The 25924-nt window shown below is 45.1% G+C and overlaps 1 protein-coding gene across 2 annotated transcripts in view; it reads left to right on the forward strand.

Moving 5' to 3' along the window:
• Reepa (Receptor expression enhancing protein A) overlaps positions 1 to 25924 on the forward strand; it is a 56905-nt gene that overhangs the window by 18295 nt on the left and 12686 nt on the right. For both annotated transcript variants that reach the window (XM_077687914.1, XM_077687913.1), the window contains exons 6-7: positions 21370 to 21463; positions 24466 to 24574. In XM_077687914.1, coding sequence (XP_077544040.1) covers positions 21370 to 21463; positions 24466 to 24574 — 203 coding nt within the window. The remainder of the gene's footprint in view (positions 1 to 21369; positions 21464 to 24465; positions 24575 to 25924) is intronic.

Here is a 25924-nt window from a genome sequence, read left to right on the forward strand (position 1 = left end):
AATGGAAACAGCGCGTTTATTCTGAGCGGCAGCCCAGAATTCCAGCACCAGGAATGATGATGAGGATGGGTATGAAGAAGAGATGAGGTTCGGCATGAGGATGATAATGGTCGTGAGAAGCAGGCAAAGTACACGATGAATTAGCCACGGCAGTACAAGGGAAGTGGACACTAGCACATCGTACAGATTGATGCTCACACTTTCCCCCTCTTTGCGGAAGCGACCGCCTGGGAGCAGTTTATGGAGTGCGAGGCGGGAATGGTTTCAGCCGGGACACATGCACGATCTCTGTGCCCCTGTAGCGGCGATCCGAAGGAGGAGAACAAGGCGTGACGCGATAATTGACGGGGGAGGTTTCTTCCAGGATGGTGTAGGGACCAAGAAATCGATGAAGGAATTTTTCACATAGTCCTGGCTTGCGAATTAGCGTCCAAAGGAGTACCGTGTCACCAGGGCGGAACTGAACAGCACGATGCGTGGCGTCATATCGAAGTTTCCAGTCGTTCTGGCAGGCTTCTGTGTGCAGGTGAGCAAGGCGACGGCAGTGGGCAAGATGCGAGACAAACTGTTCGGAGAAGGGGCTTGATGTAGGCACGGGAGCAGAAAAGAGGGTGATATCCAGAATAAAAGACGGGTGGCGGCCAAAAACGAGGAAAAATGGTGAATAACCAGTGGTCTTTTGAACAGCGCTGTTGTATGCGAATGTAACATATGGGAGAATTCTGTCCCAGTTTGAATGGTCGGGTCAAATGTACATGGAAATCATGTCAGACAAGGTACGGTGGAAGCGCTCAATTAGTCCGTTTGTCTGCGGGTGGTATGCGGACGTAGTTCTGTGGACTGTATGAGAGGCTCGGAGAATTTCGAGAAGGTTGTACAAAAAAGTCCTGCCGTGATCACTCAAGAGTACTCGAGGAGCGCCATGACGCAAGAGAATCGCGCGTAAGAAGAAATCGGCGACCTCAGTAGCACAACCAGAACGAACTGGAGCTGTCTCCGCGTACCTTGTGAGGTGATATACGGCTGTTACGACCCAGCGATATCCGGCAGTCGTTGGACGTAGTGGACCGTAGAGGTCAATTCCCACAGTGTCGAACGGTACCGACGGGCAAGGAAGGGGCTGTAGGAGTCCTGCAGGCACGGAAGCCGAGCATTTGCGCTGCTGGCATGAGCCGCACGACGCAATGTAGAGGGCAACACAGGTGGCAAGTCTAGGCAAAAAAAAAAAGAAAAGAAACGGCTCCAGGCGCGATCGTACGTCTTATGAAAGCCTAGATGTCCAGCTGTGGCATCATCATTTGGGCGGAGGGAGCGCGGCACAACGAGAACCCATCTATAGCCTGAGGGGTGGTGGTTAGAATGAAGGACTCCGTCTAAAAGCCGAAATTGTTGAAGTTGACGACGGCAGCGGCTGTTCACAGGGTGTTTGGTTCCAGTAAGGTAGTCAGTGATTCCCTGGTTGTGGGGATCTGATTGTTGAAATGCTGCCAAATCATACACGTTGTCAGGTGCTATGTGGCTGATAGGGGCGGTGGGAAGTTCCGTGCCACGTGATGTGGTCGCAGATGGAGCTTCGGATGACTCCAGCGGACATCGTGAGAGGGCATCTGCATCAAGGTGCTTCCTTCCGTATTTGTAAACGACTGTAAAATCATACTCTTGCAGTCGATAATCCAGCGTCCGAGGAGTCCAAATGCCATGTCCACTGGCGTCAGTATGCAGAATAACCGGTCGGGACTCGTCAATATGACAGAGTACTGGACCGGAAGTAAAAGCTTGTTTCAACTCTTGGAAGGCCTGTTCACATTCATCAGACCACACAAAGGGTGTTCCAGAGTGCATGAGCTTGTTGAGGGGGGAAGCAATGGTAGCGAAATTCCGGACGAAGCGTCGGAAGTACGAGGCCAGACCTAAAAAGCTGCGCAGATTCTTTTTTGCTGTAACGTGCGCGGAAAGTTGATTACAACAGAAATTTTCTCAGGATCAGGCCGAGTACCGTCCTTGCTCACTACATGCCCCAAAACTTTAATGCTTCGACTAGTGAACCGGCACTTCTTAGTGTTGAGCTGAAGCCCCGCATTGGAAAGACAGGTGAGAACCTCACCCAGTCGCTTTAGGTGCTCAGTGAAACTTGGAGAAAAGGTAACGATGTCGTCGAGATTAGAGACGCATGTTTTCCACTTGAGACCGCGGAGGACAGTGTCGATCATTCGTTCAAATGTTGCAGGGGCGTTGCAAAGCCCAAATGGCAGGACGTTAAATTCATAGAGCCCGGCGGGGGTGGCGAACACTGTCTTCTCTTTATCGTCCTCATGCATGGGAATTTGCCAGTACCCTGAGTGCAGATCAAGACTTGAGAAATATTCGGCACCTTGTAAGCAATTGAGGGCGTCCTCAATCCGTGGCATGGGGTAAACGTTCTTTCTGGTAGTTTTGTTCAATGCGTGATAATCGACACAAAATCACACCGATCCGTCCTTCTGCACTAGCACAACCGGAGAAGACCACGAACTAGTTGATGGCCGAATAATGTTCTGCTGAAGCATTTCGGTGATGTTGTCACTGATAATTTTTCTTTCTGATGAAGACACACGGTAAGGACGGCGGTGAATAATGCGAGACCCTTCGGTTTCAATACGATACGCTGCCACCGACGTCTTACCCAGTACGGTACAATTAGAGTCGAATAAAGATTTATGTTTGTTCAGAAACTGCAGTAACGACTCAGTTTCAGCCGGGGAATGGTCGGAGCTCATTTTGGCGGTTAGAACAGAGTCAGGAGAGTCGGAGTTGAGTTGAGTTGGAGATGAGACCGCACAAAGGGGGGAAATACAGGCAGCAGCAGAGCCAGCAACAATAGCAATTGCGGTGTGCCGAGGTAGGATCATTGGCTCACGATTGGTGTTAACTACGATAAGAGCAGCAGTTCCCTGTGAAAAGCGCACGAGACTCGGAGCGATCACCGACCCTTTGGGAAGAAAGCGAGGAGAGGGAATGATGAGAACGTCACCATCGCAAACCTGATTGGAACTAACCGAGATGTTTCCCTCACAGTCAGGATCAAGGACGTAATCCACGCTAGCTACTAAGCGCTGCTGCAGCGCGTCATCAATAGTTTGAATCATCCGTTTCTGTCAGTTCCATGTCTGGGGAAGGACAAAAACTTTGAAGGGATGGAATAAGAAACTTCAGAGGCCGAAGAATAAGTTTGGATGATGCAGCATAGGAGTGGTTGGCAGTCTGTGGGAGAGGCCGTCATCCTACAGTAGGTATAAATGGGCTGGTGATGGATTTGCTGTGTTCATAAGGAAAGAGGAAAACTTTCCATTTACAGTGTGTTTGTGGCAGGTATGATAGGTGCATGCATGCACAGGTCAGTGTTCCGTGAGCCAACTGCAAAGACCAACATGCCCTTTTATTCAGGCGTGGAGCTAGATAGCACTTGTGGTTAAAGATGGCTGTATAAATGTAGATGGTTGAAGGTGGCTGTGTACATGTAGAGAGGGAATGAAGCACATGGGCTTACATATATGCTGTACCATCAGGTTGCCTGGTATTGCAGCTGCTGGTATTGCAGCTGGCTTGTTAATTAAGCAACCATGCTTATTTGGTTGCAAGTTTGAACACTGCTGCAAAGTTGTCACGGGCCTCCCCTGTTATTTCATGAAAAATGAGAGTTCTTTTCTTTCCCCCCATGAAGGTACAGGCGGTCACAGAATAAACCGGACCAAGCGAGCGGTGCGCGAAAACTATCGGCGCGACACCTTCCGGCCCAGCGCCTGCTGTCGAGATAGCGGAGGGCGCATGCGTGTCCCTCCCTATAGTTTGTGCATGTCAGTTTCCTTGATTTCGGCTGCAGCACTTCGTTCCTGTCGAATGCGACGCGCGGCGGCGCCTTTCCCGGCGCACCTACCCAGCGGGCGTGATGCTTGGCAGCAGCCGGCAGCGTGCGACATGCGCTGATACCGCGTAACTGTGCGTTAATCTGAAAATGTTTGTTCGGCGCTCTTTTTATCATTTTATTGACTCAAACGCTAACTGGCGTTGAAGAAAGGATGCGATAAAGATTCACACATGACTGAACCAGTGCTGGTCGTTATGCGACGAACACACAGTTGATAGCAAGAACTGAAAACAGCGATGGTTTATTCGCTTCGGAAAAATAGACCGAAATACACAACTGTCCGTGTGAGTGAATTGCTATCCAAAAGCAATTAGGCGTTTCCTTCTATGTCACCCATTGGACAGTGATAGCTACGAAGCGTATAAAGCACGTAACTCGTCCTGCATGGCCATATTCGTGAAGAATGCCGTCCCGCGTCCCAATCAAGCAACGGAGGCACATCGTGCGACTTTTCATCGAAGGGACGACCCGTCTCCTCCCGCCGGACAAATGTTCAATAAAGTCATTTCTCTCTCTCTCTCTCTCTACTCAGCGGGAAATTTGCCGCCTCACCTGGAGGACTAGGACTTCTGTAAGCCGCATTATTCAAGCCTACCGCGATGATCAGGGCAGACTTATTGACGCTGAGCGCAGCGGGTGGCCTAAAGTCACCAGTCAGGAGCAGGAACTACTGATTGTCGCAGCCGCTGTGGCAGATCCCTTCCTGTCTGCAAAAGAAATTCGACAGGAGCTGTCACTGAATGTCTCTTGCGAGACAATTCGAAGACGCCGCTTTTCTGATGGAGGCGAAAAGCAAAAACGCCCGTGTGTACGAGATTTCGGCGCACGATAAAGATCCCCAGGTGGTCAAAATTAATCCGGAGCCCTCCACTACGGCGCGCCTCATCGCCTGCGTTGCGTCGGCGCGTTAAACCCCGCAATCAATCAATCAATCAATCAATTCGAAGACGACTGAAGGAGGCGGGACTCGGGAGTTGCGCGGCAGAAACCACTGCACTGCCACGCAACTCCCGAGTCCCGCCTCCTTCAATCGTCTTCAAATTGTCTCGCAAGAGGCATTCAATGACAGCTCCTGTCGAATTTCTTTTGCAGACAGGAAGGGATCTGCCACAGCGGCTGCGACAATCAGTAGTTCCTGCTCCTCACTGGTGACTTTAGGCCACCCGCTGCGCTCAGCGTCAATAAGTCTGCCCTGATCATCGCGGTAGGCTTGAATAATGCGGCTTACAGAAGTCCTAGTCCTCCCGGTGAGGCGGCAAATTTCCCGCTGAGTAGTCCCTTCGATGAAAAGTCGCACGATGTGCCTCCGTTGCTCGATTGGGACGCGGGACGGCATTCTTCACGAATATGGCCATGCAGGACGGGTTACGTGCTTTATACGCTTCGTAGCTATCACTGTCCAATGGGTGACATAGAAGGAAACGCCTAATTGCTTTTCGATAGCAATTCACTCACACCGACAGTTGTGTATTCCGGTCTATTTTTCCGAAGCGAATAAACCATCGCTGTTTTCAGTTCTTGCTATCAACTGTGTGTTCGTCGCATAACGACCAGCACTGGTTCAGTCATGTGTGAATCTTTATCGCATCCTTTCTTCAACGCCAGTTAGCGTTCGAGTCAATAAAATGATAAAAAGAGCGCCGAACAAACATTTTCAGATTAACGCACAGTTACGCGGTATCAGCGCATGTCGCACGCTGCCGGCTGCTGCCAAGCATCACGCCCGCTGGGTAGGTGCGCCGGGAAAGGCGCCGCCGCGCGTCGCATTCGACAGGAACGAAGTGCTGCAGCCGAAATCAAGGAAACTGACATGCACAAACTATAGGGAGGGACACGCATGCGCCCTCCGCTATCTCGACAGCAGGCGCTGGGCCGGAAGGTGTCGCGCCGATAGTTATCGCGCGCCGCTCGCTTGGTCCGGTTTATTCTGTGGACGCCTGTACATGGGCAAGCTATTCGCCACGAGATCGACATGTAGGTGGCGACAGTGTCGCGCTGCTAGTGTGGAGGCTCCGCTGAGCGGCCCGGGAGAATGCACACTGTGGGCACGCTTCGTGCCTTTCTCGCGCTGTAAGTGCGCACGAAAGGTGGAGACAAGAGTGGTATGCTTTAGTTCGGTTCCTCAACGTTCAATGTATAGCATAGAAGCGGTAATAAGTTTTCATTATTATGCCAAAAAAGCGGCAACCCTTCGGGAATCTCAGAACGGCCGCAATATTGACAATGAACTTGTGCGCCGTGGCTCGTAGCAAGCTCGACCTTTCCAGATATGGCTTTGAGCCTTCAATAAAATCATAAATAGAAACAAATCAGGAAGCCCCGATCTCCGGAATTCAGTTTACAACAGCAGTTTCAATCGCTTTCACTGGTATAGCATAACGCATTCTTGCATTTGTAGGATGCCCTGAAATGGTAACACCACTTAACTGCCCCGACAGTTTTTTCTATGAGCTTGCAATATTTTTGTTTGTTTGAAAGGCAACATCAAGTCACTGAATTTTAATCAGCGCAGAGGTATAAATGCAACCGTTCTAACAGGTCCTTTGCGCGCAGCTTTATTTAAGGGGGGACACTGGTCTTGAGGACATTTTTGTTATTTTTTAACCTATGTACTTGAGATTTACACATTGAGTGTATTTCAACATCCTGAGCACAAATACGCAGTCAGTTTTCACCTATGGGGTGTAAGTTTAGAGTTGTGCAACATGTTATGTCACTCCGTTTCGGGCAATTTTTTCATTACGTACCTATGAAATACTCGAATAGCTTCTATCCCTTTGTGCTCTAGAAGGACCAGGGAGTGCAACTATACCACTGCAGTAATTTTAGCATGGTTTCTGCGAACGCTGTAAAATTCGTAAATGTCGGGTCATCAATTTGCAATGTTTTTGTAAAACCAACTGCATAAATTCTTGTGCCAGCAAAAAGAAATTCTGTACTTTTGTGGTTTAATTGCACTGTTCAGTTCATAAGCTTTCGAATTCAGCAAAAATATGTAAATCAAACCAGTACATCCCAAGATATTGTACCCGACAGCTGACCATGTGGGAAAAAAATTGGTCCTGAGAAAACAGGGCACGAAGTTTGCAAACATAGGCAAAAATGGTCATTTAGGCGACTTCAAAAGGCGACATCTTTGTGAATACTTATGATACAGTTATGATATTTTGCAGGTACATTCTTTGGGACCTGTAGACTGCAAATAAAATTAATACAGAAAATTGATTTTTTGGCAAATTTCGGTCCTCAAGACCAGTGTCCCCCTTATGAAATTTGTGACCCTGAAGGCAGGTTTGATGAATAACGGTGTCGGATCACTTATTTAAGGCTTTCGTCGCAAGTGAACTTGCGAAATAAATTGCTAACGCGCGCAGTACAATGATCTCATGTTTAGCTAGACTAGCAAAGTTGCAAGCAGGTTTACCGTGTGTAAACCAAGCTTCTGGGACCTCACAAGGAGCACAGATTTCCTGTTACGGGTGCAAGTTGACCATTTGCGTTTCTTTTAAAATCTAGCAGGTGCCTAGAACAGCGAGATGTGTTTGCATTCTCGCATAGTGTCGCTTACGAACCATAAAGATGGCAAATGATGTTGCCCTGTTTATGGAGTTGCTCTCCTTCTTTAAACTTAGGTCCACCTTAGGAAGATAAGATGTGACGATATTAGGCATTTGGTTATGCTGAGTGAAACACATTTCTGGACAAGGTGATTCATGTCGGGATTTGAAAATGGGAGATATGAAAATGACACACGAAATCCCACAGGACAGGCGCAAACTCACTACTGCTTAATTTTACTGAGAAATCCCCCTGAAATACTCTTGCGCATCCTAGGAAATGTATTTAAAATAATACGTAAAATTAGCAACTCAGTATAAGCAACGACTGTCCAAAAATGGTATTTATTCTCGAGAAGGTACAGGAAGAATTCGATCACACAGGAACTTGCGGGTGTAAAATACGTCCCCGGTAATGTATGGGCTATAGCGCACGGGTCGTGTGCAGTGTAAATGTTTTTTGTTTGTTTCTTCTTTCTATAAGGACACAGCGCAATTTTACAAGGGTGTGGTAATTGCACGGGTATGCACAGGTCTTGTCACTTCTTACCCGTTTCGTGTATTAAACTTTTATCCTTTAAATACCCACCACGCCACCTTCAAAAAGCACCCTTTGACGTTCCCGAAACGCCAGACGACTGCACTCATCAATAAGAAAAGTGCAATGTGTCGAAGCAATGTTTAAAACACATTTCACAACGGCGAATATGTTTGTGGAATTAATCCAGCGTATTAACCCGCAACGGCCGCTGATTGTTGCGTCTCTCGAGGAAATGCACAAGCACAGGTAACTGTGTCTTGCGCAGGTAACGAGTCTTGCGCCGCGCGCAGTGTGAAAGAGCAAACGACGCAAAAGCGCCATCCACACTAGGAGCGGTTCGTCCCGCCGCCGCCAGGGGCCGACTGTGTTCGATTGCGGGGCGAATAGGCTTGTGCTGCCCTTCACACGTCCTTTTTGAATGCCCTGTGTGGGCATGCATTGTAGCTCTGAATGGCAACAATGAACCAGGCACATTCCACCAGCAAAGTGCAAAAGCCAAATCCTGCAAGTAACTACGTCTACAGGGTTGCTTGATCTCCGATTCCTTAGCACAACAACTTATGCGGATCCGGTAACGTATGTACATTGTGTAGCTGTGTGCTCTGTGTGCGCACTCGCCCTGTTTGGCTGCCACGCACACACTTTCTGCTGGGAAGTAAGAAAGTGGCATCTCGTCTGACAAGAAGCACTGCCTCACCAGGGGCAAAACACTGCTTGGGTGTTTCTGCTCTGGACGTCTTGGCCTAATTAGGGGTGGGTTTACATAGCTTGTGCGTAAGTGCAGTTAATGCGTGAGCATATCGAGCGTGTTCTGAATTAGAAGGATATTGTTAATATTCTGTTATGTCTTATTTTGGCTTGGGTGAAATGACTGCTGGGAAATGTCTGCTGACAACTAGGTGCAGCGAAGTGAAGGACTTGTCTTATTTCTGTGCTGTAGACAGCATTCATGCCACGAGGCCGTGGCAAGTATGCGCTGCAAGTGCAGCAGTCTTTTCTAGGTTACCCATGGTTGCTATCAGGTGCTCCAGGTTCTAGGCTAAAACATGTACTCAAGGTAATTCTTTTAAAGGTTGCCAGCAGCCAACAAATGACCATTAGCCTCGTCCACAACTGATCAGTAGCTTAATGTTCTGGTTTGTCCGCTATATTTGGAGCCTTCTTCACACTTTTTTTAACTTCTTGTAGTAAGACAACAGGCACACCTTCATTTAGAACCAGACAATCAAGGCAGCAACAAGAATGTTGAAAGCACAAAGGCAGCAAAGTGTTGTGCTGAGCATTGATAGCTCAGTCTGCAATTTGACAGCCTCATTACTCATCAGTAGTCTGCTGTGCCAAGTCAAGTCAAAGTTTTTATTGTAAGCAGAAGGTTCAGTGCATGGTTAAGTTATACAGAAGGAGGTCCCAAAGTCGCAGACTGTAAGGGGACTTCTATAAAAATAGACAACGGTCATTCCACGCCAATGTCCCAGACAGTGTGCTCGACCATCTCCTATTACACTATAAAAATCGCGATGGATTCCTTCACTACACTATTTGTTCTCATAACCAATTTTTGGAGGAAAACAAATTTTTTACTCCCTCGCACAGCAATTTCATAATCGTGGGTGTGACCAAAACCTACGTTGTGAAAAAAATAACAATAAAGTATACGGAGCGCGACAAAAAAATCCCAGTTGGTAGAAAAAGAACCGCGCTTCCTTGCTACAACACTGACAGCTGCTAGTGTGTTTAAAAATGTGCTTTGTGAGGAAGCAATGCAGCGTTACTGGGCCATATTTAGACATCTTTTACAGCTGTTACAACTTTTTCAGAGGCAATGCAGCTGCATAGTTTGTTTATATTGTTGATGGTAAGTGCGTAAAAAAAAAATGTGGGAGCAGGGAAGCAAGTGGTTTCGGAGCCCTGAACACTTTAACTTTGAAAAAATTGCAATATTGCTCATGTTCAGGCACTTATCGCAGGCAGCTCATCTAAAAATATGGACTTGGGCTCGTTTGAAATGGTTTGCAAAGGGCATTTGTTTCTGGATGTAATCGGAGTACCTTTTGTTTTAAGTGGGAAAATATTTTTGTATTGATCGGCTACCAAGTCCGCTTCACCGTGCCGACAGTTCCCCTGCGGCAGGCCAGAGGTGCGGTGGCCACGCAGGTGGCCAACGATATTGTCTGTTGGAAGTGTGATTCCACATGCATCTTCAGGGCTTCCACAGTGCCAAAGATGAAGCGAGTCAGTAAGACCAAGAAGTGAGGAAGATTGTGAAAGGGCACGCCATCTGTCAAATAGTGAGGATAGGGCATGGCGCAGTGTAGTAGGGAGCGAACAAGTTTACTCGCTGGATCGCAGGTGTTGGCTGCAGAAAAGAAAGTAATTTTAAGTTCTGCTGAATTTTCAAAAAAGTTTCTGAACACAATGCAATAGCTCAAGTGGCACCACTTCATAAGCAAACTGCAAGTATCTTGTCTGAGATACTTGAAAAGCAGCCTTAAAGATGGGGAGATGATTCTTCTTTTAGTCCTTTGCAACACGCATTAGAATGTAGCCGTCAGAAAAATTTGAAACTGCCCGTGTATGTTTTTGATAACCAAAATTTCACTTAAAAATCATAAACAACTCGATCTCGTCAGTAGTTAATCCTCGCCCCGGCAACGCTGCACAGGTTTCATCCAGAACTTTATTCGACGGACGTGTGTAAAGTGTGTGGTGTGGGTCTGGCAGACCAGTGGCACATCTTCTGGGACTGTGCCCGGTTTCCAAACGAAGCTCAATCAAGAACTTATCCGCCGCAGCTCCAGGACGCTGCACGCAGTAGCGACAAGGACACTCAACTCTGGGCCGTCCAGCAAGTCCGGGGTGCGCTCGAAAAGCACAGACCAGGCGACCCGGTGACGGGAAGCGTTGGCGCTGCGCCTAGTAACGGCAATCCCTAGGACGACGCCAGGCCCGCGTCGCGGCGCTTAGTCGTTTTGCAGGCACAAATAAAGTTTTTCCTAATCCTAGGTCGTGTCCTAATCTTAAACACGCTATCGTAAACGTGACCAGCGTTTCCTAACCATTGCTACAATAGAAAACGTATACACATTATTGTGATCTGTAGCCCATATATATTTAGGTAACAGATTCAGTTTCGCTTTAATAAGCGTTTTAACTAGGTAGAAAAAGTAAAACCAGGAACACCTACTTGACGCGCCGAGTATCTGGCGTGTCAAGTAGGTGTTATTGAACCGCTCAGCCAGCATTCGCATTTCCCACCGTAGAGCGGGAAATGCGAATTGCTGACTGAGCGGTTCAAGTTAGGATGACGACAATTGTTACTCACAAAAATGCTCTTGAAGGTCGCGTGTACAATTGTACGTGCCGTGTCGCAAAGGGTTAAACTTTGCAGAGAGTTGGCATTTTCTGGGGCAAGATGCTACCTAAGCACACTGCTGGCTAAATATGAAAGCCGCGGTACACCCTATCATGGCATACTATTGTTCAGATAAAAACTGGGCCCTTTGTGTAAAATCACATGCCATGATTTTAGACGGTCTTGACCACACTAGAGTGGTCATGGCTACTTTTCAAAATGAGGAGTTAAAGGATCTGAAACATGTATTTTCTGTTGTTTGGGAAATTCACTATTTTCTGGTCTGTGCATCATCACAGTACAAGAACAAGAAAAGTTTTGTAAATTTGTGCTAAAACGAAAATGTATTCAATTACCAGCCAAGTTGAACTTTTTTGCAACGTCAAATGGAAAGAGCGCTTGAGATGGGGTTGGCGGCAGCTGCAGCACCGTGAAGTGATTGGTAGCCAGGGCCAGTCTTCAGAGAGCTTACCAGGGATAGATATTTACACCAACCAGCTTTTTACATGGGCGAAAAAGAACATGAAAGGTATATCCTTGCCACACAGACTTTCCAAGTGGCAAAGTGCCAACATCAGCGACCACAGTGAAAACTGCCACCTCCTAAATGCACCAAAGCAGGCCGGGCGACCTATGCTGCACTACATTTCTCTGCATGAACGCAGCGTCACGGAAGTGATTTAAGAGCTCCTGCAGCTGATCGTCTGCCGATGGCACCCTCCGAAATCCAGCAACGGCCAGCCACATTTCAGTAAAGCAGCTAGCTATGCGACAACCCAAAACGCGCGCATACCCCACATCTCCCACTGCTTCCGATGGACCCTTGGTGCAGTGAAGCAAACATACAGCCTTCAGGCTGAGGCCATGTTGACCGCCCAATACAAAAAATATTTTCTAGCTTAAAACAAAAAGTACTCCGATTTAAAGTTAATGTGTTCAGGGCTCCGAAACTACTCGCGTCCCTTTTTTTTTTTTTTTTTCCCCGCACACTTACTGTCAACAATATGAAAAAACTATGCAGCTGCACTGCTTCTGAAAAACTTGTAACAGCTGTAAAAAATGTCTAAATATGGCCCAGAAACGCCACATTGCTTCCCCGTAAAGCATATATTGAGGCGCACTGGCACCTGTAAATGCGTGTAGCAGGGAAGTGCGGTTCTTTTTCGACCTTTTCTATTTTTTTATCGTTGAGGGGGGTAGAAGGGGGCATCGTTGATCGGAGGGCGTGCAGCTGGAGTCTATGGCCTAAATACTAGAAACAGCTGAGGTGATACTCTGGTCGGCTTTGCAGAAAAGAGGAAATGGACATGGAGAAGCCCGAATGATGAAACCAAAGGGGAAATTGACGTCATACCATCTGCAAATCCGGGTATTCTACAGGATGCGGAGGTTGTTACCAAGGTCAGAACTAGCAACCTCAGAATGGTTAGGAGCAAAATTAAACTGAACCTGTGAAGAGAAAAGAAATAAGCTGGTGAGGCAAAAGAAACCAAACTTGCAGTCAGTAACAACCAGGGGGTTCACCGGCGCCTTATCATTCGTCATGTGGTTTCGATGCTTTTGTGGGTGGGGTGTTTTTGGCATGAATACTGAGCTCTATGCTGCACGCCTGATAGCCTAACCTCGGCGTCTTGGCCGAGAAACGCTGGGTTTTTTGTTTACGACACGAAATTTTCTAACCAACAAGATGCTAACAGCTCCGCTGTAAAAGCCACTTGTAAACTCTCAGAAAACAAAGGACCTAATTGAAAAGTGCAGAGACATGGTGGCATCAACTGTGAAAAATCTCATAGAATTGGCAGAGCTGTCAAAATTGACTGACAAGAGCAATATTGTTTCATGATTGTTCTTTTTCTTTTATCGACTTTTGTTATTGAGGTTTTGCTGCTGTGCTTTTTTTTTTGCTTCCTTTTGTTCTCTTAGGGTTCCAGGTTGTAGAGCTGAAAAAATCACAAGGATTGTTTTTTTTTTTTTTTTTTTTGCATTCGAGTGATGTAAAATCGTTACTCTGTTCAACTTTTTTGTGTGTGTGTGTGTGATTGAGTGTTACCTCAGTGGTCTTGTTTTATTGCTGCGAGTAATCACAGTGGTGGTTTGCATTCTCTTGTGTATTTTTCATTCTGTTATAAATGACAATGGACAATTGCATACATTTTGTTTGCACAGTCTGCCACACCTTGTAATAGTTTCTCGGCCGAGAAATTGTCAGTACTTTTCTAGGAATAAACTTGAATTGAATTGTTTGGGGACATTCGTGTAAGCATGGTGGCAAAAATTGGAGGAACACTGAATAAGGGTGGCAGTTTGAAAACAATTAAGAAACTTTCCATCGGTAGGAATAGATTATAAGCACTCGGGGGTGAAGGGGGAAATGTAACAAGCCATGGAGGGTGTATGGACATAGAGGAGAAAAATCGGTACGCATCTGACACAGCTACCGAAAACAGCTTTGAAACCAACTGTACTTCTTGACGTGTTCCAAGCATAAGCAAGGACAAGATGGAATAACACCTGAAAGGGATGAAGAAAAGTTAAGCATCAGGAGATGATGGGACTAGATTCGGATCTATGGCACCATGGAGACATTTCGATCAAAAAACTCTTCAAATCCTTCTATTGCCTTAGGACCTTGAAGGTGCCAAAAGCATGGAAAAATGTGAACCTAATTCTAATTTCAAGAAAGGCGATGTCAATGATCTTGAAAAAAACAGCCCTATCAGCCTACCCTGTGTTCTGTATAAATTATTTACTAAAGTAATACCTAATATAATAAGCAACACACTTAGATTTTCAACATTACAAGGAGCAAGCTGGCCTTGGGAAAGGTTTCTCAACAATACATCACATTCATGGAATCAACCAGATAGTTAAAAAATCTGCTGAGTATTAGTAACTTATATACATGGCTTTTATACATTATGAAAAAGCATATGACTCTGCACCCACCAAGACGGTCGTGGGGGCATTGAGAAATCATAAATACAGGACACCTACGCAGCGCTGTTCAAGGTTTCAAGGTTCAAGGTTCAAGCGCTGTTCAAGGAGGCATGGGTACTATAACTCTTCATAAAATGACTCCCTGTCAGAAGGAGTCGGGCAGGGAGACACAGTATCTATGGAATTATTTACAGCTTGCCTAGGAGGGGTGTTTAGAAACCTCAGCCTGGAAAGATCAAAACTACAGATCAGTGGGTATACTTGAGCCATTTGAAATTTGCAGATCGCATTGTCTTGTTTGGTCAGTCTGATTCAAAATGCTTTGGGAGGTCTACTTGGAAAGTTTAGCTTCGGGACTAAATATTAATCACACTAAAAAAAAAAAAAAACTTACAGAACACCGCACCTTCAAGATAGGTGATGAGATGCGGGAATAAGTGGGCACTTATGACTACTTTTAACAAATTGTTTGAGCTGATCGAAGTCACGGGAGGAAAATTAAGTGCAGAATTAATTTGGCCTGGCCGGCATTTGGTAAGTACCCTGAAATTTTCGGCAGTAGTCTATCTCTCTCATTGCAAAAATGGGTATGTAACCAGTGTTTGCTTTTGGTTATGGAGCAGAAACTTGGGGTCTTGCTAAACAGGTGAGCTATGGAAAGAAAGGTGCTTTCTATAACACTTAGATAATAGAAAGCAGCAGCGTAGGTTAGGGAAAAAAACTCATGTGGAAGGCATTCTGATTCAAATTAAGTGGAAGAAGTGGGATTAGGCAGGTCATGTAATGCGGATGAAAGATAATGAAAAAAAAAAAGAGTTTTAAATGAAGTACCAACTCGCCCAACAGTACACATTGTGAAGGATAATGGGTAGACCATTTCACGGAATGGCTACCAAGGGATGGTTAAAAAAGTAGGGAAAGACCAAAGATTTGGTGGAGAGGTGAACTGAGAAAATTTTGGGGCGAAGTATGGACTGGAAACTTGTGGTACAGGTGGATGGAAATCAGCCAGCTTTTCTGCCAGCCAGAATCAGCCAGAAATCAAATATTTTCTGCCAGAATTTCCGACATTTTAGCCTCGAAATTTGCTGTCAAGGCATGCTAATTGCTGCCAAAAACATGCACTGAGCCACTCAGCCATGCAGACAAGTGTTTTGGGTTTTTTTTTTTTTTTTTTCGTCCCTTCCATCTTGGGACAGTAGTGCCATCATGTATGTGTATGTGTTTTCATCCAGTTTGTGAAATATTGAGCTTACGAATAGAAATTTATTTGCAGCATACACTCCAGCGTACCTATAACAATACCTGTTACAACAATATATCAGATACGACTAGGAGCTGTAGCACCATCAACTTCCCTCTATATCGGTCAAAATAAATGGCTTGTTACATTGTTTGGATTGCCTGTTGCTGGTTATAGCAATTGAATCTGATAGCACAAGCCAGCCAGCAAGGAATTACTTCGGGGCTTGTGTTGTAGACACGCCATGCAACCATGCATGGAAATGTTCATTTTCAAACATTACTGACACTGCGGTGTTATTGTCTGGGGGGAATTTCCCTTAGCATATGTAATTAACTGCTTCGCGGTACTGCATGCATCAAAAAAACATTTTTTGCCCAGCCTGTTTATGTCATTTACAGGTATCATACTGTCCACAACCTTTGTTCCGTCAACTGGCCCAGGCTTCTACTCTTGGGACTTCTTGTTGAGCTACATAATTTGTTTTGCTCCTGTCCTAAAGGGACCCTGAAGGGAGTTGTAAGCATTGTCTAATTACGTTACCAGATTAAAGTCTGAAAGGTGTCATGTTGCGAGTTTTTCCCACAAATTTAGGTTGACTCTTTAAATGAGAAAAATGCATTTGAGAGTGCCACTTCCCTCACATCATCCTCCCCGCTGATTTGTTGACGTCAGCTATGGCGACACACTAGTAAGTCCGCAAGGCTAAATTTAGCATTCGCTTGTATGTCTGACCTGTGCAACTCGTGCATGAACAAATAAACAGTTCATTTTAACCATGAAATAGGCGAAAATCAAAATTTTCAACACTGAAATTGCATGAAAACTCATTGCAAACTAGTGTGTTGCCACTGTGGTAGTTGGTGCAGTGGCTGCAAGCGGTGCTAGGTGTTTTCTCTTCTGTCGCCGTCTACAGGTAGACTAGATCTCTACACTTCCACGAAGTCACATTCAGAATTACATGGACAATTCAGTCACTTATAATATTTCAACACACTCACTTTAATGTCTCTTTAAAACTGACCCACATAGGACATAATTGGGCGACCAAGTTCGCTTGATGGCTCATCTCTGGAACAGCTATGAAGATAACCCAATACTGTTCTTGTGAAGTCTAGCCTTCTTACATAATCCGAGTTTAAAAAGCAGATTTGTCTACTCTTTTTTCCTTTTTTTTTTTTTTTTTTTCAGTGGGCCAAGTTGCATTTTTAGGAGACTCTTATTGGCCTTTTGGTAATGTGGTGGGACATTCAAGGGCAATTAACACTGTTTGGATTAATCTACTCGTGGTATTTAAAGGCTCTCACCAATTTGAAACTATCTTTAGCACACTTTTATCAATGTTTGCTTATAAACCACTCTTATGTAAATTTAGTACCTTGTAAGGACAGTTTAGCATTTGAAAATCGACTGAGGTTTATATTAGACATCTACCTTTTGCTCCCTGCATCAGATAAAATTTGCTGTAATTAAGGGCTGCACCTCAACGGTCAAAACACATTCAGTTTGCTTCAAGAACTTTCAAGTTTCTGTAGACTTGAACTGTAGCCCACTTGTTTAAATAGTGTCCGAAATAGTACCAATAAATAAATTACCAGTTACTGCATTGAATCTTTTTAATGATGAATTCTTGTTATCATTTTGTTGCACATTACTAAGTATGTCTCACCTTACTGCAGAACCTCAATCTGTCGTAGTCTCATCATCCATAAGTTTTTTGGAAAGGAGGGGAAAGAGGGGCTACTTGAATGAATATGGGGGATGGATACCGAAAAGTAAATATTTTGCAGTGTGCTTAGGCCTTAACAGATTTTAAAAAAAGTGACCATTTTCTTCAGGACATATTAAATGTTGTTATGAAGCCACACTGTAGCCTAGGTTTACTCAACTATGAATCAGTTAAGCAGACATGTTTCCTATGGTCACATTAAGAACGAAAACTAAATTTTTGTGATGCATAAATGGTAATCTAATGGCATCATATCCCCACCAGAGGCTTTGCTGTGCACATCCTGCTCCGATTTTGGGGGTGTAAGCGATGCTAAATTGCCAGTTCTACAAGAAAGGAACTTCAGTAAAACACATTACTGGGCAAGTTGGTGTGCACCATTCTAAAAAAATTGAATGGGAAGAACACAACATGGGGGAAGTAGGATGACCGTACAAGCGCTCACTCGGAAGCTTGAAGGGGAGGCGACGCAGAACGCTTAAAGTGCTCCATGTAGACGAAAGGAACTGGGAGTCGTGCTTGGAGTTGCGGACTGCAAGCCAACAATTCGCGATACCGCTGACCCTTTTCGAGTCCTCCACATTGCGGAATCTGCATGGTATGATAGTGATGGCTTCACGATTAGCATATACCTACCCACTGTGGTGAATGGCAGTTGCTAGTTGGCAGTTGCTCCCTCCTTGCAGAGATACTGCTATATAGTTGTCGCTGGCCCTAGTCTTTATTACTAAAAGACAGAGGACATCTACGCCTGTGTGGCTTTAGATGTGGCCATGGGGGCATGGGGCTGCGGGTTGTTCCTGAGTTTGTGCGAAAATGTGACTGTTTCAGTGTTTTGAAGTGCACGTGGCCAAGCGCTGTGCCTGGCCACGTGGCACAAGTAAAGCTGGTGGTGTTGACCTGGCTGCGGGAGATTCGGAAAGTAATTTGCAAATTTGTGTAGTCACTCACTATTTCCCGGATATAATTTAAAGTTGGGGCATATTTTAGTTACTTTCGTCTATGTTCTAGGCCTTCCATTTGTTTTTAAAGCCTAGCGTAAATTCTGTCAACTTTTTGTAGGTAGGTGACACAGTGTTGATGTCTGCATCATTTCCAGTGGGAGATGTGCTTTGGTTTGGGATTGGGATTGCCATGTTGGGACTGCCACGTTGCTGTGCAAGGGGAACTTTTGTGAAGCATATCTCTAGCTGGGTTTAGAATTTTTTTTTTTTTTCCGAGTCGCTTGTTCTGTTTATTACTTGTGGTATTTAAAGCATTTAAAGCACCGCAAGCATGTGCCCGATCTGAAGTTTTTACAATTATGTGGAATTTATGGTTTCTTTCAGAAGTAATGTCTAGCTGGCCCTAAAGCCTGCTTTTTAAAGTGATGTTTGTGCAACTTGGGGTTAAGATAATATATGTATATAAAGTGTTAGAGCATGCGCACACAGAACCCCACATACAGGAGTGTTGGAACAGGGAATGCAGGGGAAACAATCTCAACCCCTTCTGTACAGATGGAGTAGCACGGCTCCCCCATTCAAGGTAGCACCTGAAGACTTCTGCTGAGCCCAGACGGCTCCGGGAAAGTTGGGTTTATTTGCAGAAGGCATGATATTCAGTCGAAATCCTGTTGGCGCTGGTCACTAATTAAAGGCATTTTTCACCTTCATGAATGCCCCTAATTCTGAAAAAAATGTTGATTTTGACGTTCCCCGTCTTCAGAAGATATATAGATGAAATGCCTTCGTAGAAAGCATTTGACAAGCTAATCTTCCGTCTCAAATATTCAATGCCTGCGGTATCAATTAAAGGGTGGACGGTATATTGGCTTTGCCCTTTGTATCAGGCCCATACTATCATGATACTAGCCAGCTACGCTGGAGAGAGTGACCAAGATTTCCTTACTCTAACCAGCTCAGATTTCTTAGGAAACCCCCAGTTATGTATGTGGCTTGCACCAATCGCGTAATTACTCATGCTTTAACAAGTTGTTGGCAGAGATATTAGCCGTGTGGCTATATATTACAAAATATGGATGGGAGAGATGTAAAAGCCTGCAGATGAAACGATTCGGGCCTGCCAGTTGTGAAGAACTTTTAGCGTAACACACACATCGCGCAAAACAACAGGACGAAAGACGGAGGGATGTACAACACAAGCGCTGTTGTACAGCGCTTGTGTTGTACATCCCTGCATCTTTTGTCCTGTTGTTTTGTGCCCTGTGTGTGTTTCGTTCAAGATGATTTACCAACTCGCCCAACTTTCGGTGTAACTTTTAGCGGCAAGTTCAGAAATTCTTGTGAGTTGCATCAGCCGGTTCCCTGATGAAAGGAGAGGGGCTGCCATCTCTGCTGTTTCTCCAGCCTCGCATCACTTGTGCAAGCTGCACCAATATTTTATTTTCCGCATATTTATATGTGCACTGATTTTTTGCATTGACAAAATAAAAGGCACATAATCGTGTGTGCTACCGTTGCCTCGTGTAGAGGGCACAGTCACCGTGAAGTCACTAACCGGACTTTCTTAAGGCAAAGCTTTCTATGCCTCGGTAATGGCGTTCGTCGTGCAAAATGCACTGCCAGAAAACACACTTTACACAATGGGCTTCACAAAGCGATGATGATGATAAGTTAAGGCACATCAAGTGCCTCAAGAAAAAAACGCTTCCCATGTTCGCAATCGAATCTGGGCCCCTCGCATTATGAAGCTGACGTCTATCCGTTTGCACCATTCCAACACAGTCGAAGCAATCTAGCTTTTAGACTTTCACTTTAACTTAGGTGGCATTGGAGAAAGCTTTGCATTTTAACTATCTTTCTTTTAAGATAGGGGGGCTCTGATTTTTTTTACTCTGCTGCCCAGTTATATTGAATGAATAATTGGTTGGATTTGATTTGGTTTTATGTTGGTGGGTTGATAGTGGTTACTGATGCATGCTAGTCATTGTAGTGCCACTGTACAACAGCCCCTGTAGAAGTACTCTAAGAAAATAAATAATTATATTTAAATAACAATAACAATGCTGCTGCTGCTGATGATGTGTATGGTAGCTTATTTTTTGCTCCCCCTGGAGAAAAATAGTTCCAACGCCACTGCCTGTATATATTATAGCAAGTGTCTCACATAACTTGGACAAAGGAAATAAGAAAAACCTTCCAGTAACCATATAAACAGTTATCATTGAGGGTTGCGTCAGCAACCACACGATGTACAGTTGACGACCAATTTCTTGGACACCTAATTTTTCGGACATGCTTGATTATTCAGACTTTGTCCTGGCACCAGGACATTGAGCTTTTTAGGGGAACATTTGCTTTTTCGGACTGCCTGATTTTTCAGACATTTTCGTGGTCCCTTAAGGGTCTGAATAATTGATTGTCGACTGTATTTACATTTTCAGTAGCTAAAAAGTAAGTTTAGTATGTTGAAATATGAAAACTAAATTTTAAAGGAGAAATTCAGCCATAAAATTGCAGAGTGCCTAAAGAAATTCATGCGGAAACTTGGCCATCTTGGAATATTTTTGGACCCTACAACTTCATCACTGAAAATGTTTGGCCAGATTCAGTCACTAAAATGTTTTGGCTAACAGTTGAAATATAAAAATAGAGTGGGATGAGCCACATTTCTTTCTATGATTATTGATTACTTCATTGCTGGAAAATCCAACATCTTTCTGGAGTATCCTTCAGCACACAAGCTCTTTGGGATTAATTTTTCTGGTTATGTGCATAGGGGTTTTAAGTTGCATGCAGATGTTTAAGGCTGCCGTATGCAGAACGATAGGCTGTGTGGCCTCTGTTGGCAGTCCTGTGCTTCTATAGTGCCGTCTAGATGTCATTTCACTCATGTATGTACTGAACTGTTTTTAACATTGCAGTTTATATTTAGGCTTTAGAGTTGTGACAGTAACCGTTCCACTAGAGCCTACTGGCCTATAGCAGCCAATAAATAATGTACGTACTCCATTTCCAAGTGCCTGTCATGGGCTGTATCCTGGTCAAAGCGCTGAAAAAGGTGGGCTTAACGCAGCTTTTCTTTCTCACTTTGTTCATTTTAGTAATTTGCTGCAAATTTATCTTTTCCAGGGCCTCAAACTATTTAATTATTTCTGGTTACAGGCTCAAGAGATAATCGCCACGCATCGAAGCAGTGGACTAGCAGCAATCCAGATGGGAGACGACAGCTACAACCAACTCGATGGGAGTGCAATTGGTGGGTGTTGTCCTAAGGCTTATTACTAAACCATGGAGCCTGCATGCATGATTAAAGGGGCCCTGCAACACTACTGGAAGTGTCGCTTACTGCTCAGACTGTAGAATAGCAAGTGTTCATGTCTTGCAGCAATCAGCAGCAAACGCACAGTTGATGGGGTCAGGACCATGTGCACTTATTGAAGGGCCCATAACACGAGCTCAAAAATCCAGAAAGGGGATGCTATCAGTGGTTCTAAGCCAGGGAACACCAATAATTTTTTCCTGAGCAGAATGAAGGTAGCTGCTGCACTATTACCGTGGGTCACTGTACCACTTCCTCCTCAGGCCTAAAAAAAAAAACTGCTCGTGGTTGTCACTTTTCTCTTGTGTTTTGTCTGTGTTTGCGCTGTTCCCCTATTTGTAATCATGCACCAACTCGCCCAAGCCTTAACCCGTGCTCATTAGTAGCCTTTGGCCACTTTTTATTAGTGCATATCACAATTGCCGGAAAGCGCAGTCGCTACCACCATAGTATACACGGGAATTGATTATAGTGTCCACGCATTTTAAATGCCGCTGAGTTATTGCCCAAGTAGTTGCTGAAACTTTGAAAGCATGGTAGCACCAATAGACAGGAACATCTTTGGGGGGGGTCAACACAGTGTACTAACTTTAAACTGTTCATTCACTCGAGAGGACTAGAAATCTGTATAAGCCACCATCTTCACAGTTTTGGTCCGCACAAGCACTTGCTGTTGGTGCAAAATAAAGTAGTCTTTTTGACTAGTTGCTGAATTCACAGCTGATACAGATGGCCCTAGTTTTTGTAATCATGTGAGCTTTATGTTTGTGACAAGCCAAAATAGCACACTGGCGGAACAACATTCAAGTGATCTGTGTTGTCTCTACTCCCAGTTCCTAATATATTGCAGATACTATGCTTTCAAAGCTTCTGATCAAGTCATTAGTGACTAGTGGCACCACGTGAAACTAAATGAAAATTCAACCTGTTTTCAACCAGTTCAACACAACCGCATCTGTTTCTTTCTCCATTCGCAGTTTTATAAGCAACCTATCAAAGCATCCCTAAACTTGCACAAAGAGAAGTTAGGGCTGTGTCTTTTTTTGAGAGCAAGAGATGAGGCATGTTGAAAAAAGTCTGCATCATCGATTCGTGGACACAGAGCGACAGAAGAACAGAAAATGATGGAGTGCGTGTGGAGAGAGGAGCATCTAGCTGAGCCCCGAGCCAGTGGCGCCACTTGCTGCCAGTGTGGCTCTGCATTGGCACCGCTGCCTTTGCCCAACACATCCATTGTCCAGCTTCTTGATGTCTTGTCGATGCTTGCACCTATGTATTATAGTGCGAGTGCAGGGCCAGGGATGCAGTAACAGAGGGTGTATACTAATGAGAATGGCGGCAATGGAATGCCGACGGCAGTGTACAACGGAAGGAGCGAGAGGCAGCCGGTTCCACTGCTAAAGCGAGCAAACGTGACCACTGAGACGACTCGAACACAAGGCACAGTTGAGGGGCATGTGAGAAACACGCTGTTGCTGGCGTCTAAAGCTGGAGCAGTGTGTGCACTTTGGGCTGAACTTCATGTTTGCAGGGGAGGGGGCTTTTTCCTTCTCCCCTCCCCTGCTCTCTCTCGATCTCTCGCTTTTTTTATTATTATTTTTTTTTTTTTTTTTCGAATGAGAGCTGGAGATTTGGGACACCATGCCTTGGATTTTTGGGACTGTGGTGGGACACAGTGGCGGAGCCAGAAATTTATTTCAGGGGGGGGGGGGGGGGGGGGTGTTGTGCCTCCACCCGAAAGTAATATATACGTCAACAGCGAATTTTAAATTTTATACACAAGGGCGTTGACCCCCCCCTCCCCCCTTGGCTACACGCCTGGCACATAAGGGACATGTGTTATCGAGTAAAATGAGAAGCGGAGTCATTGACCCCCTCGACAAGAGGGTTAGTGGTATGTCATCCACTTCACAGGTTAGGCAGGGAGCAGATCGCAACAAAACGTACGTGTGTTTGCTTATGAACACACCTGTCATTACATTCTTTGTTATTGCCTATTGCTTTGAAAGAGGCATAATTTTTAAAGAAATTAGAGTGTAATTTTGAACTTGTGTAGTAAGAGGTAATACCAATAAGCGTATCTTGCCCTAAAGGTGTTTAAGGGATCCCGAAGCACTCTTTACTGACTGGTGATCACAAAATGTCTAGAACAGTAAACACAGCAAAGTAATCTCCTCCTGCAAGAATTTTATTTGTGTGATTAGTATTGGCAGAATTGTCATATAGTATCACCAAAACACATTTTTTGTTTTTTGACACCAGCTACATCGCATTTAGCACTGTGGAAGCTGCTGTCACACTAGCTTAAGCAGTGACCGGCCTGATCAAGAATTCCACTTTACACTAAGGTTTACACTAAAGTCTGGTTGCAGCATCTGTTCTGCATGCAGTGAAGTTTTCTGGGTGTTGGCAAGACGATTGGTGGCTTTGTGAACTGGCAGTTGCAGTTTTGGCAGAACTTTTCCAATCAGATAAGAAACCAATGCATGCTAATGCTGAGCACTTGGGTTAAATTTCGGCATTCTTGTGTGTTCCACTGGCTCTGTTCGTTGTAGTGGTGGTAGCAGTTCATGCATCCATGAGCAGAGCAAACGCTTTAAATTTCTGAGATCTGTTGCAGGTGTGCGGAAGAACAATGAAGGTAACTGCCTGTAGCATTCGTGTTTTTGTAGGTCACCATTTGTTTACCTTGGTGCCCAATGTCCTTGTTATCTTATCGTCATTATTGTGAGCACTCCTCACTACATGCAGAACTAATTAGATGCATTTACCTTGTGCTTTGCTCCATGTGCTCACCTTACTGTGGTTTTGCTAATGTGAGCTTTTCTACAGAGTAAAATAATTTGTGATAATTGGGTGCACCTAGCATTGCGTTGCCATTAGTGCCCTGAGCAGTGTGAGAAAGGAGTGGTCGGACGCACTTGGCTGCCCCTATGCAGGCTGGATGAGTGTGGAGGGCAGCCGAGAGATTGTGCCGCCGGTGCTGACGCCTGACCTGCTTCCTTCACCACTGGGCACTGGAGAAGCCATGGACCTTGACCACAACGCGTAGGTCCATCTCGTGCCTGCGCTTGTTCATTGTTCAAGCTCAAAGGTCCTCATTAGGGGCAGCAGTTCGTCAAAAAGAGGAGCAAAACCATGATCCATCTCTTTCTGAGGGACAGTGGCATGTCGTCGACTTAGGAGGGGGTGACAGCGTGACTATAGTGTAGCTTGGTGATGGAAGTGCTGCGTCGGTCTCGTTGAATTGTGCCACAGCCACACTGCGGCTACACACTTGAGGCCAGGTGGTCATGTTATTGAATAGTTGCACCACAGCTGCTCTGTAGAACACCTGTTCAAGCAAGAAAGAGAAGTGCCAAAAAATTGAAGCATTCAGTTGTACCGCCCTCTGCGACTGATGTCATAGGGATGCCTATTAAAGATGATAGTCTTTCTTGGGCTACTAAAACGTAGAAATTTTGGTCTACCTGTCTGTCTATGACTCGATTCAGCCACCCGGCCAAAGTGAAACAAACTGCACAATAGTCTTTATACTCACAGCCAAATCTAAATGTCGAAATATGGTGTCAGTGTGCATACTTGCCAACATTGTTGAATGAGAAGAAGACATCACACAAATATAAGGCAGAAAATCAATACATAAGTGATATTTGCAGTGTTCCTTTACTAAAAAAATTATGGATGATTGGTTTTTGCGATAGCAAATGAAATTCTACATCAACGGCAGGAAACCGTCACCTGCTGTTGCCAGCGCTACCTCCTGGTGGTGTTTAAGAAATCAAACTGCAGCAGCAACGAAAGGTTCCACTAGATGGGATCCACGTTCCGCTTGGAACGCTCGTGCAGTAGGGCATCATGGTTCTATAAAACTTGTAGTAGGGTGCCTCAATTCACGTGCGTCTCCACCGTACAGCAGCGCTGGCATCGAGACACGCAACTTGGAGCAGTAGAACGCGGTAAATTTAAATTGACTTGAGCAAACCTATAGCGTGTTATCTTGGGAAGAATGAGACGGGAAAGGAACAGCATGAGAAGTGAGCGAGAAAGAGAAGAGAGGCTTTTACTTGGCAGGGGCACCAGTCGACTATCGTCTTTCGGCGACATTTGCAATGAAAGGAGCAGATACGCGGCCACTTTTTTAGAGTGCAGCACTTCAGCGCGTGGTACCGCAGTTTGGTGGTGGCAGCGATGTCCGCGTAACCGAGCGAGCAAACGAGAATGGCAGATGAGCATCTGGCGACAGTACGACGGGGAGGGCAGCACACGCTACTATGGTGTCACTAGTGTCACGAGATAAGCTACAGAGTACCATCACTGAGGCACACAAGTGAGCAACGGCGGCCATTTTGGTGTTTATCAGTGTTGCCAGATTGCCGCTTCTGTGGCCTTACCGCT

The sequence above is a fragment of the Haemaphysalis longicornis genome, unplaced genomic scaffold, assembly GCF_048455015.1.
Source record: "Haemaphysalis longicornis isolate Haplotype H1 unplaced genomic scaffold, Haemaphysalis longicornis Haplotype H1 scaffold_1, whole genome shotgun sequence".
NCBI classification, from domain to species: domain Eukaryota; kingdom Metazoa; phylum Arthropoda; class Arachnida; order Ixodida; family Ixodidae; genus Haemaphysalis; species Haemaphysalis longicornis.